The sequence below is a fragment of the Cherax quadricarinatus genome, chromosome 23 (assembly GCF_038502225.1).
Source record: "Cherax quadricarinatus isolate ZL_2023a chromosome 23, ASM3850222v1, whole genome shotgun sequence".
Taxonomy (NCBI): Eukaryota; Metazoa; Arthropoda; class Malacostraca; order Decapoda; family Parastacidae; genus Cherax; species Cherax quadricarinatus.
The window spans coordinates 40437338-40451421 of record NC_091314.1 but is presented as its reverse complement, the minus strand read 5'-3'; the positions used below and the strand labels follow the sequence as shown (position 1 = coordinate 40451421).

General features: G+C 36.8%; 1 protein-coding gene across 1 annotated transcript in view; it reads right to left on the bottom strand.

Moving 5' to 3' along the window:
- The window catches only part of LOC128685684 (sorting nexin-14), a 395830-nt gene that overhangs the window by 227105 nt on the left and 154641 nt on the right, over positions 1 to 14084 (bottom strand). Inside the window, exon 9 of the mRNA XM_070088102.1 lies at positions 12918 to 12976. Within this exon, the coding sequence (XP_069944203.1) occupies positions 12918 to 12976 (59 nt within the window). The remainder of the gene's footprint in view (positions 1 to 12917; positions 12977 to 14084) is intronic.

Here is a 14084-nt window from a genome sequence, read left to right as displayed (position 1 = left end):
TAAAGTTGAGAAGTATTCTCCTGTTCAGTTTATGGCCCTTAAACGTTCTCATTGCTAAACATTTGTCACTGGTCATGCAGTAGTGACGTAACTGGAGTTTACCCTCATCCCCCCACCCTTGAATTTCATGGGGGTGACACCAAAGATGCTGCCCCGGGTGACACCAGAGATTCCGCCCCAGGTGACACCAACTCTAGCGACGCCTCTGCAGCAGAACCGCCACCACCACCACTATATATACGGCTTATGCTGTCAGTGGCTCTTATAAACCCAACAGCACCACCACCAGTCCTCATATATGTAATGATGTATGTTATTCATTCTAGAGTATATAACATGTTTCTATGTTATTAATATTGTTTATTTTATTATGTCATATTAGATGAATTGTGATAGATAAATAAGCCATGGAGTTGATAATAGTATCATACTGAAGCATTTTGTCCTGTTTCCAAACAACAAAGTCGCCTCCCTCTCCACTCCTAGCTGTCTTGCACACGCCAACAAGACTTCAATAAAGGTAAAAGTGATTTAAATGTTCATTTATCCATTTCATTAGTCATTTTATTTAGTTCTCATAGTTTTGTGTATGTAAAAGTATTGTTAATCTTTAAAAAATGTATTTTTTGTTATTTTTGGGTGTCTGAAACAGATTAATTGGATGTACATTAATTCTTATGGGACATATTATTTCGGTTTTCGGCCATTTCGGTTTCAGGCCGACCTTCTGGAATGAATTACGGCTGATAACCGAGGGTCTACTGTATTTCCTTGAAGGTATCTTTCTTTTGTACAGTAATAATCATGGTTCTTGTAGTGAGTGCTAGTCCTCAAAATGGCAACCAATATTAGTTTGACAAAACATTAAAAGACAACATAATGCATATCTAAGACCAATTAGTAAGTAAACTAAGCAAACCAAGTATACTACTAAGTAATAATAAAGACACTCTTGCAAGAGCATTATGTACCTGCTGATTCCTGGGGAGCTGCCAATTAAAGAAGAAATTTATACCATTATAACAGATCAATACAGATGTCATTTTTGTACTTCCTTTTAAATAAAAATAAAACAAAAACAAATAGAGGCATTGCAGATTGAAGCAAATTCAAAGTGAAGAAAACTGATATACAACAGGCCCTTTTAGACATGCTAAGCTAACCAAGAAATAAACAGTAACTCATTTGCTAAAAATATAAGTTCAGCTTTGTGACCATCAGAATGCATGATACTGCATGTATATTTCACCACACAAGTATTGCTTCCAAAATCTATGAGTATGTATGTGTTCATGTCTAGACAGAAGTACTGCAAGTTTCTTAGCTGCTGACCTTCAAGTGCACCAGCTCACATGTATGAAAATATCTACCCAGGAGCACAGCAAGTGTATGAACAGAGCCAAGACCATCTATTTCCACTGGAAATGAATGTGCAAAAATAACAAGAACATAGAAGGAAAATCAAGATATACGAGAAATTACCTGGCAATTTCTAAGATTTTTTTTTAACACTCCAGCTGTCTCCCACCAAGGCAGGGTGACCCAACAAAGACAAAAACACTTTCACTGTCATGCATTCAGTCATTGTCTTGATAAAAGGGCAAGTGACAAAACTACAGAGCATGATAAGGGTAGGCAACAGTTTTCACTGTAAGCACAAAGTTTTTAATTTTCTCAAATCAGCTGAGGAAGGACAAAAAGTTAACATTATTTTAGGCATCAAACTCCCTTTTCATTATTTTTAAGAATATGTAAAGCCCCAAAGAATGTGGAAAACATATTTGAATGAGAATTTTATTGTTATTTTTTTGACTTAAACCTGGCTTAACAATATATAAACCAAAATGCAAATGTTGATAAACCTGCATAGTGAGTGATTAGTTTATTAGTGTGAGAGAACACCAATATACCTCACTAGTGAGGTATTAGTTTATCATGCGAGAGAAGAAACACTGATATACTCACTAGTGATGTGCTATTCTATCATGTGAGAGAGGAAACATAGATATACCTCACTAGTGAGAGGTGGAGACAAATGGAACAAAGTTGAGAAGTGGTGAAGACACAATTGCAGAGAACTTTATCGAGACATTTCGCCTGTAAACAGGCTTTTTTGGTCACTACACAGGAAAGCACAACAAGCAAATTTATAAAAGTGTAGTCAGGTGAGTGGTCAGGTTAACAAGCTCACTGAGCGAGTCGAATTGTGAATGGAGCACTGCAGGAGGCTTACCAGTCCTTTTGATGATCTGTTTATGGGAGATAAATTGTACTATGACTCCATGGGGAAGTGGAGAAGTCTTCTTCTTCCATAAGCCATGCATATCATATGAGGCAATTAAGACAATTAAAATGCCAGGAGCAAGGGGCTAGTAACCCCTTTTCCTGTATAAATTACTAAATATAGAAAGAAGAAAAACTTTCCTTTCTTCTTTTTTGGGTCACCCTGCCTCAGTGAGAAACAGCTGATATGTTATAAAATGAAAATTGGACTAGAGCTTTGGCTAAACTGAAAGCTCCTCGATTGTGCTAGATTATATTTTGTGTTTGAATTAGAAAAGCTTTCTGGCATCTGGGTAGCATTCTGTTGATTTCCTTAATGACCAGCTGGGCATCCTTCCAAGACATCCAGCAAGCAGTTTGGTCCCTGTGCATAACATATACGTTATTCAAGTTATAAGTCGTGCAGACACAGGTGTTCTCTCAACCTGATCTGTACATTATGAAAAGTCTCTCCCCTGTATTTCTGGTCACAACTGTTATAAAGAATGATATTCACTCCTGCCTTGTTATTTATTTTTTTTTTATTAACACATCAGCCATTTCCCACAAAGGCAGGGTGGCCCAAAAAGAAAAACTTCCATCATCATTCATTCCATCACTGTCTTGCCAGAGGCATGCCTGCACTACAGTTATAAAACTGCAACATTAACACCCCTCCTTCAGAGTGCTGGCACTGTACTTCCCATCTCCGGGAATCAAGTCTGGCCTGCCGGTTTCCCTGAATCTCTTCATAAATGTTACCTTGCTTATACTCCAACAGCATGTCAAGTCCTAAACACCATTTGTCTCCATTTGCTTCTAACACATTCATGCACACTTGCTGGAAGTCCAAGCCCCTCGCAGAAAAAACCTCCTTTACCCTATCCCTCCAACCTTTCCTAGGCCAACCCTTACCCCGCCTTCTCTCCACTACAGATGTACACACTCTCGAAGTCATTCTATTTCATTCCATCCTCTCTACATGTCAAAACCATCTCAATAACCCCTCCAAACCAAGGATTCTTTGCATTATATTCACACCACATATTGCCCTCAGACATGACATCTCCACTGCCTCCAGTCTTCTCATTGTTGCAACATTCACAACCCATGCCTCACACCCATACAAGAGCATTGGTATAACTATACTCTCATGCATTCCCCTCTTTGCTTTCATGGACAAAGTTCTTTGTCTCCACAAACTCCCCAGTGCACCACTCACCTTTTTCCCCTCCTCAATTCTATGAGTCACCTCATCTTTTATAAACACATCTGCTGACACATCCATTCCCAATTATCTGAATACATTCACCTCCTCCATACACTCTCCCTACAATCTGATATCCAATCTTCAGTTACTTAATTTTTTTATCCTCATCACCTTACTCTTTCCTATGTTCACTTTTAATTTCCTTCTTTTACATACCCTACCAAACCCATCAACCAACCTCTGCAACTTCTCTTCAGAATCTCTCAAAAGCACAGTGTCATCAGCAAAGAGCAACTGTGACAACTCCCACTTTGTGTTAGATTCTTTATCTTTTAACCCCACACCTTACATCTCCATCTATAAATATATTGAGCAACCATGGTGACACCACACATCCCTGTCTAAGGCTTACTTTTACTGAGAAATAATCTCCTTCTCGCCTACATACTCTAACCAGAGCCTATCTTCATAAAGACTCTTCACTGCTTTCCATAACCTACCCCCTATTCCATACATTTGCAACATCTGCCACATTGCCCTACTATCCACCCTATCATACACCTTTGTCAAATCTATAAATGCCACAAAAACCTCTTTACCCTTATCTAAATATTGTTCATCTATAAGCTTCTCTGCAAACATTTGGTCTACACACCCCATACCTTTCCTAAAGCCTCCTTGTTCATCTGATATCCTGTTCTCCATCCTACCCTTAATTCTTTCAGTAATAACTCTACCATACACTTTACCAGGTATACTCAACAGACTTATTCCACATATGATTTTTAAACTCTCTTTTGTCTTCTTTGCCTTTATACAAAGGAACTATGCATGCTCTCTGCTAATCCCTTGGTACCTTACCCTCTTCCATACATTTATTAAATAAAAGCACTAACCACTCCAAAACTATATCCCCACCTGCTTTCAGCATTTCTATCTTTATCCCATCAATCCCAGCTGCTTTACCCCCTTTCATTCCACCCACTGCCCCTCGCACTTCCTCCACACCCACAACTGGTTCTTCCTCACTCCTAAAAGATGCTATTCCTCCTCCCCCTATACATGAAATCATAGCTTCCTTATCTTCATCAACATTTAACAATTCCTCAAAATATTCCCTCCATCTTCCTGATATCCGTAACTCTCTGTTTAATAACTCTCCTCTCCTATTTTTAACTAACAAATCCATTTGTTCCCTAGGCTTTCTCAACTTATTAATCTCACTCTTAACTTTTTCTTATTTTCAAAAAATTTGTTGATAACATCTTACTCTCTCATTTTCTCTCTTTTTACATTACTTCACCACTCTCTTAACCTCTCTTTTTCTCTCCATGCACTCCTCCCTCCTTACATCACTTTTACTTTGTAAAAACCTCTCATATGCTAACTTTTTCTTTTTTACTACTCTCTTTACATCATCATTCCACCAGTCACTCTTCTTCCCTCTCGCACCCACTTTCCTGTAACCACAAACTTCTGCTGAACACACGAACACAATATTCTTAAACTTACCCCATACATTTTCTACTCCATTGCCTATACATGAGCTCAGCTCACTCTGATAAACTGTGAGTGGTACATTTGGGCCTAGATATGAGAGAATACATCTATGTGGTATGTGTGCACCATATAAAACAAAACCTGCAGCACACTATGTATAATGAGAGAAAAAAAATGAAACCAAGATTTTCGATTAAAACAGCAACTTTGCAGTGTTTTTTCATATGTTTTTTATAGTTGTATTTGCAATTTCTTGGTCTCATTTGATAGAATGGAAGATATATTACAGAAATAGAGATGATTTTGATTGATTTTAGCACTGGAAATAGCTTGAAACTAAGCTCAAAGTAGCAGAAATGCTAAATTTTGGCCGATGTTCAAGAGTAAACAAACGACCTCACACGTCTAATACATGCCAGCTGGTGGGTCTAATATACATTCACAAATGTGGTGATGATATTTATACAATTATTACAATATTGCATAACAGTAAATCTTCTATTTTTTGGTGTGAATAAAAATGCATTATGTGAATAAAAAATCAAAATGGGATTTATTTGTAAAGCCTCAAAACATAACTAATGAATAGAGGAAATGTTACTTTAGTGCCAGGAATGCCTACATTGTTTTTTCTGGATGCTATTTTGAAATTGGAAATTTTGAACTTTGTGTTAAATTGGCCAAATTACCAATTTCCGATCACTTTATTTTGTAGTTGAAACAGTTGATTTGGCGATTTCTTGTGCTCAATCGATAGAATAGAAGTAATGCTAATGAAATAGCTAAGAATTTGGTCGACTGGAATGATGTAATTGGCCTAAAATGGGAGTCAAAGTCGGCAAAATCGCCGATTCGTAAATATCGCTGACACATCAAAATTCGTGAGAGCATAATTTCGTCAATTTTCCATCAAATTTCGGACTTTTTGTTTTTTTACCTTCACAAAAAGATTCTCTACCATTTCATAAGAAAAAATAACAAATTTTTTTTTGGAAAATTCTTGGACACTTCAGATTCTGGCCTTGGACCCTGAAGGGGTTAATTTATAAGCCATCACCTCCCTCTTACTTACTGCTTCCATTTTCCTTGTATCCCATCTACCTTTTACTCTCACTGTAGCTACAGCTAAAAAGTGATCTGATATATCTGTGGCCCCTCTATAAACATGTACATCCTGAAGTCTACCCAACAGTCTTTTATCTACCAATATGTAGTCCAACAAACTACTGTCATTAACCCTTTGAGGGTCGACAGGCCCTCTCCGAGACTTGTTCTCAGAGTCGGCAAAATTTCAAAAAAAAAAAAAAAAAATTTCTTATGAAAAGATAGAGAATATTTTCCCGGTCATAATGACACCAAAAGTATGAAATTTGAAGGAAAACTTACGGAATTATGCTCTCGCGCAGTTAGCAGTCCCGACGATGTTAATGCATCGGTGATTTTGCCCACTTTGAGCCCTATTTTTGGCCAATTCCAATGAACTAGTAGACAAAAATCATAACTATTTCGCTAGAAATCCATTTTTTCTATCGAATGAGTACAAGAAACCACCCATTTACCAATTTCAACTATCCAATAAAGTGGTCATAATTTAGCAATTTTGCCAATTTCACACAAATTTCAAAAGATGCCAATTTCTGAACAGGGTCCAGAATAAACAAGAAAGACATTCTTGGAACTAAAATAACAAGTTCTCTGTTCATTAGTCACATCCCCATGCCCCTCTTATATCTATTTGGCTTTCCACTTTGAATTTTTATTCTTACAAAAAATAGAAGATTTACTGTTATGCAGACTACTGCATTAGTGTAGAAATGGTATAAATAATATCAGCGCACTTGTGAAAGAATATTAGACTCACCAGTTGACGTGTATTGGACGCTTGGCATGATTTGTTTACTTTTGAACTTTGATAAAAATCGAACATTTCTGCTACTTTGCGCTCAATTTCAAGGTACTTTTCATTATAAAACCAGTCAAAATCATCTCAATTTCTGTAATATGTCTTCCATTCTATAAAATGAGACCAAGAACACTAGAATACAACAATAAATACCATATGAAAATACAGTGCAAAGTCGCTGTTTTATTCCAAAAACACGGTCAAAGTTTTTTTTTCTCATTACGCACTGTGTGCTGCAGGATTTTTTTTATACTGCGCACACTGACCACATGGACCCATTTTTTCATATGTAGGCCTACCAGCTTTCTCTCGGTAGATTTGAGGGCGCTAGAATTTAGGCCTACTAGTACGTCAAAAACCCTGGGTCGTAAGCCGTACTAGTACGGCCGAAACCCTCAAAGGGTTAAGCCCTGTATCATATCTTGTATACTTATTTATCCTCTTTTTCTTAAAATATGTGTTACTATAACCCAACCCTTTTCTATACAAAGTTCAATTAAATGCTCCCCATTATCATTTACACCTGGTACCCCATACTTACCTACCACACCCTCTCAAAACACTTGTCCTGCTTTAGCATTTACAGTGCTAGTCCCAGCATTATGCTGCCCCTCCCCCACACATGTACCAAAACACAAACGCATACCATGAAACATTATAATACAGTGTTGCCTTGACTTATGAGTGCCCCAACTTATAAGTTTTCTGAGTTAAGAGCCGCTGCTCAGTCAATTTTCTGCTTTGAGTTGCGAGCCAAAATCCGAGTTACGAGCGAAAAGAAAAATACTGCAAATGACATTTGGCAAGAACCCTGGTCTCAATGGCACAACAAAAGGTTATTTTGGGACTTGGCACTTATAAAACAATGCTAGTGCGATGTTCTCACTGAGGTAATCATGTAATTATCTTTAGTTATTCTACAAAAAAAATTAAGTTGCTAAGTTTTTGACATTTGCAAAGTATCTTGCCCTTTACTCCCTACACAAATCCCAAAATATTTGGAATATTTCCAATATTCCACAAGCCAATTGTAGAACAATCATTTTTTATGATTTCTGTCATTATTATTGCAATTCACTTCTTCCATACTCCTCCTCCCCAATTTGATATCCAATTTTTCTTTATCTAAATCATTTGACACCCTCATCACCTTACTCTTTTCTATGTTCACTTTCAACTTTCTACCTTTACACACATTCCCAAACTCATCCACTAACCTTTGCAATTTTTCTTTAGAATCTCCCATAAGCACAGTATCATCAGCAAAAAGTAACTGTGTCAATTCCCATTTTGAATTTGATTCCCCATAATTTAATCCCACCCCTCTCCCAAACACCCTTGCATTTACTTCCTTTACAACCCCATCTATAAATATATTAAACAACCATGGTGACATTACACATCCCTGTCTAAGACCTACTTTTACCGGGAAGTAGTCTCCCTCTCTTCTACACACCCTAACCTGAGCCTCACTATCCTCATAAAAACTCTTTACAGCATTTAATAACTTACCACCTATTCCATATACTTGCAACATCTGCCACATTGCTCCTCTATCCACTCTATCATATGTTTACTTCAATAATAAATGGTGGGCTTCATGAAGTAAGTCAATAACTTACTTCCAAGATATTCATATAGCGCTGCACTAGTGATCTAGTGCAGTTAGCCTCTCAAAAGCTCTATTTTCTCTTACCCACGACCACGGCATAATGCCGTGACAAGCACTGTATGTATGCTTGTACATGCATGTGTAGTGTGACCTAAGTGTAAGTAGAAGTAGCAAGACATACCCACAACCTTGCATGTTATGAGACAGAAAAAGACACCAGCAATCCTTTCTTTCTTTCAACACACCGGCTGTATCCCACCGAGGCGGGGTGGCCCAAAAGGAAAAACGAAAGTTTCTCCTTTTACATTTAGTAATATATACAGGAGAAGAGGTTACTAGCCCCTTGCTCCAGGCATTTTAGTCGCCTCTTACAACACACATGGCTTACGGAGGAAGAATTCTGTTCCACTTCCCCATGGAGGTAAGAGGAAATAAACAAGAACAAGAGCTATAAAGAAAATAGAAGAAAACCCAAAGGGGTGTGTGTATATATATGCTTGTACATGTATGTGTAGTGTGACCTAAGTTTAAGTAGAAGTAGCAAGACGTACCTGAAATCTTGCATGTGTATGAGCCAGAAAAAAAAAAAGACACCAGCAATCCTACCATCATTTAAAACAATTACAGGCTTGTGTTTCACACTCATTTGGTAGGGCAGTAGTACCTCCCTGGGTGATTGCTGTCTACCAGCCTACTTCCTTGTTGTGCATACAAAATCTTCCCATTACCAAAACCATAGAATAGCACAAACAGAAGACTAGTCTTTCCTAAAGGTCACATTTTGGGATACATTACACCTACCCCTCACCAAGAGCAACATATGTATTGCCACTATCATATCTAGCACCATCAAAGCCAAAAGATAGCATCCAGGACCATGACTATGCAGGTGTGTACATCGTTCCATGTGACCAGAAATACATGAAGACACCTCTCATAACCTACAGATCAGGTTGAAAGAACACCAGCAAGCCTGCAGGACTTGCAACATGAAAAACATTTATGCTACACATAGGAACCAGATTATACACCTGAAGTCTTGGAAGGACACCCAGCTGGTTATAAAAAAAAAATGGACAAAACACAATGCATCTGCCTGGAAGCTGTGCTAATCAAAACACAAAATACAATCTAGCAAAATAAAGATACTTTAGTTTAGACAAACCTGTAGCATAATTCATTTTACATAAACAGGTCTTCCAGAAGACCAGCTGGCCTCCTGCAGTGCTCCCATCGGGCAATTTACCTCGCACAGTGACCTCACTGATCATGTACCGGATTATGATTGAATAAACTTCCTTGTTGTACATTCTGGCATATTGACTGAAGAAGCCTGTCCACAGGCAAAATGCTGGAACAAAGTTCATCTTTGCAACTCTGCCTCTCACCACTAGTGAGAGATTATTTTTATTATGTGAGGGAAGAAACAATGATATACCTTACTAGTGAGACATCATTTTATCATGTGAGAGAAGAAATGTTGATAAACCTTACTAGTGAGACCTTATTTTATCATGTGAGAGAAGAAATGTTGAAATACCTCATTAGTGAAGTATTCATTTATTATCTTGATTAAAGGCATAATAAGAGGTGCAGCAAGTGAGAGTACAGCACTGCCAAAATAAGATGCACAAAGATTAGTGAACAAGACGCATTTGTGAAAGAACAAGTACAAAAAAATATTTCACATTTTAATAAGGATGAGGACTAAAATTAAATACTAAGGAAATGCACTTAAACTAATGAAAATGCTGTATGAGGGTTTGTCTGTGAAATACCCGTTACCAGTTTTGAGTTTATTTACCCCTGCAATCTGGCCTGGAGACAGGCTTTATTGTTGATTGCTTCTTCAATTAGGCTGTTGCAGTTACCAGCCTGCTGGTCCACATAGCCATCACTGCCTAGTTGATATGGCATTTGGTGGAGATAATGACCCAGTTTCCTACTGAAGACTTTTTCACTTATTCAGTAATATTTCTTATACTGTATCAGCTGGCAGAAGGTTGAACAGTCTTGAGCCATAGACACATTGTCCTTTTATTGTGGCCATTGCATCCCTGCTTTTCACTAGGTTGATTTTACACTTCCTCCCATATCTTTCCCTCTGGCATGTTACAGCAGTGTCAATTTGGGAATAAGCCTTCAGGTATTTTCCATATATATATTTAATCAGGTATCTTTCCCTTTTGCTCCACAGAGTGCACTAAAAGCACTCTGAGGCATTCCCAGGAAGTGGCCAGCTCTGATCTCCCTCTTGCCTTGAACAAAGCTGTCAACACCAACAATATTCTCAACAAGATAGCACAAATAATTTAAATATTGTCACCATTGGAATTATTCTCTTGTTTACAAGGTTCTCTTTATCTATCCTGTCATTTTGCTCACTCATAGATCATCTAACACTGCTATACCCAAGACTTTCACTTCTTCCCTTCATTTTTGGAGATGGATGAGAAAGTATTAAAGATTTACAAATACAAGAGAATAGAGTATGTCCAGGTTAACATAATCTTCTCATATATTGTAAACTTGTCCAGGTTAACATAATTTTCTCATATATTGTAAACTATCAATTTAATGGCCCAAAAGGGAGAGGAGCAGATGACTGGTAATGGCAATTTTCGAGTACAGAGACAAGATTATTTTGCTATGGTTGTAACAATAATGGACAATTCTGTAAGTGACTGACTTTATCTATTGTTTCCAAATCAAATGATGCAATGGATTTTCTCAAATTTCCAAAATCGATTAAATAAAGCTCCTTTCAATCAATGGCTTACTATAATTGTTTTTTATTTACAAATTAACAAGAAAGAAAAAACTTATGGTCTAATATGAGAATATGAGTAACATCTGAAAATAGCAAAAAGGATGGAATGCAAGAGGAAAACTCGTAAAATATATAAGAAATTGAAAGTTTTACAAAAACAAAAAAATTCAGGTGCTCGTATTTTGGGAAATATAATTACACTGAGCCTGTCTCAGTGAGATACGGCTGGTTTGTTGAAAAAAATAAAAAAAATACAGTCAAAGAAGGAATTATGGGTGATATGGTAGCAATAAAATAGATAACAATGAGAATGCATAAATGTAAAGAACACAGAAGAAACAAGTTAGAAAGAACACCACTGTGAGGTAGAGTTTACAAGGAGGAAACATGGAGAAGACTGCACAAGTCATTCCATAAGACAAAGGGAGAAGACCTATAGAATAAAAATATAGTGTGACAGCTCACCTTGTGCTTTATATCAGGAATATTAGTAACCATTAAAAATCTAGACCTTATTTATCACTGCATTTATCCTCATCTTTATTATGCTCATGGTAAGCACTAAAGCCACAGGGAGTCATTCAGCACCTGGGCAATGATAGGTAATCAGCTCTGATCCAAGAATAGTTACAATTCCTTGGATCAAAAGCCCCTCACTAACATGAAGACAACCCCCATTCCCCTCTTGAAGTGTTAAACTTGTGAATATATATCTATCCTCATCGTTCCTGCCGTATCCTACACAAGAGGCAGTCATATTATCTTACCCAAACAATAAGATTACTACCTGTCTGCCACCTCTCACTGTTGAAGACCCAATAACAGAACTCAACACCATACAAAGAAAATTTCACATCTTGGTTTAATAACTGTAAACTGAGACAATAACCAAAAGTTAATTTATATAGCCAACAAAATATTCTTTCACGAATGCTTTACTTTTGTAATAACAATATACAATAGGTCAGCAACTTACGATGTTCCAACTTTAAAGACGTTGGCAACTCTGAACCAATTTATGACTTCAGACTCACTCCTCCAATATGTGGGGTTGCTACTTTTGCTGTTTTTAACATCTCTTCAAATATCACTCTAAACTTGTTTATATTAACTTTCATAAGGAAGATTTAAAAGAAAGAAAGAGACTTGGGAATGGGAAATTCAAGAAGAATATTTTGAAGAAAAATCTATAATTGGTTGTTAATTTAAGTGGCCAGATGACACATGACTGAATTTTAGATTATACAGAATGAATTTTCTTGCTTTTACTATTATTAAAGCATGAGTTTCTATGGGAAAATAAGTTCTGAGTTCTGAACAATCAACTTTCAAAGAATTTTTAACAGAAATGTTGTAAGTGGGGCACCTATTGTATAGATACCAGATATAAAAGTTGAAAGCAAATAATAATATTGAGAGAATCATGTTAATAATAATGTAGTGCCTCCTCCCTCCACAAACATTTAACTCACACAGGGAAGAGCACATACAGCAGTCGATGTAACAAGGTGACTATATGCCTAGCAGCGCTTATCATCAGTACACTATCACAGTTTGGCCTCGACAGAGGCACTGGCACAGCTAGAGATCATAGACCAATAATTACATCAATAAAAAGTAATGGTGGAAATTTAACGATAAAGTGGGTGTAAATACTTACTTGGTTGCATTTTTCTGATAGCCTTGAGAACTTCTTGTCCCACACAAATGAGCAAAATACTGAAAAATTAAGAAAAATATATTTTGTATTTTTATTAGATTAAATATAGTACATCAATAAAATATTCCCTTATTACTAACATAATTTTCTTTAACCCTTTGACTGTCGCAACCCCCAATCCTGAGGTGTCTCCTGGTGTCGCAAAATTTAAAAAAAAAAAAAAAAAAAAAAATTTCTTATGAAATGACAGAGAATCTTTTCCCGATTGTAATGACACCAAAAATACGAAATTTGATGGAAAACTGACGGAATTATGCTCTCGCAAAGTTAGCAACCTCGGCGCTGTTTACAAATCGGCGATTTCACCCACTTTGAGCCCTATTTTCCGCTAATTCCATTGTTCCAGTCGCCCAAACTCGTAACTATTTCTTTAGAACTCCATTTTTGCTATCGATTGAGTACAAGAAACTGCCCATTTACCGATTTCAACTACCTAATAATGTGGTCAGAAATTTGCAATTTGGCCAATTTCACGAAAACTAAAAAATATGACAATTTCAAAATAAGGTCCAGAATGAACAATGCAGACATTCCTGGCTCTAAAATAACATTTTATTTGTTCATCAGTCATGTCTCCAAGCCCCTCTGATATTAGTCTTGCTTTCTATTTTGAATTTTTATTCAAACAAAAAATAGAAGACTTACTATTATGCAGACTACTGCAATACTGTAATAATTGTATAAATAACATCAACCCATTCATGACTGCATATTAGAATGGCTAGTTGGACATTTATTGGACAATGGCATCATTTGTTTACTTTTGAACATTGGCAAAAATCAAACATTTCCTCTACTTTGAGCTCCATTTCAAGGTTCTTTTTATAGTAAAAAATCAAAATCACCTCTATTTCTATAATATGTTTTCCATTCTATCAAATGAGACCAAGAAAACGAGAATACAACCATAAATACTATACGAAAATAGACCACAAAGACGGCATTTTAATTAAAAAAACGATCGGAGATTTTTTTTTCTCATTATGCACTGCATGCTCCAGGATTTTTTTTATATGGTGCACACTGACCACACAGACCCATTCTCTCACATGTGGGCCTACCAGCTTTCTCCTGCTTGATTTGAAGCCGCTAGAATTTATGAGTATA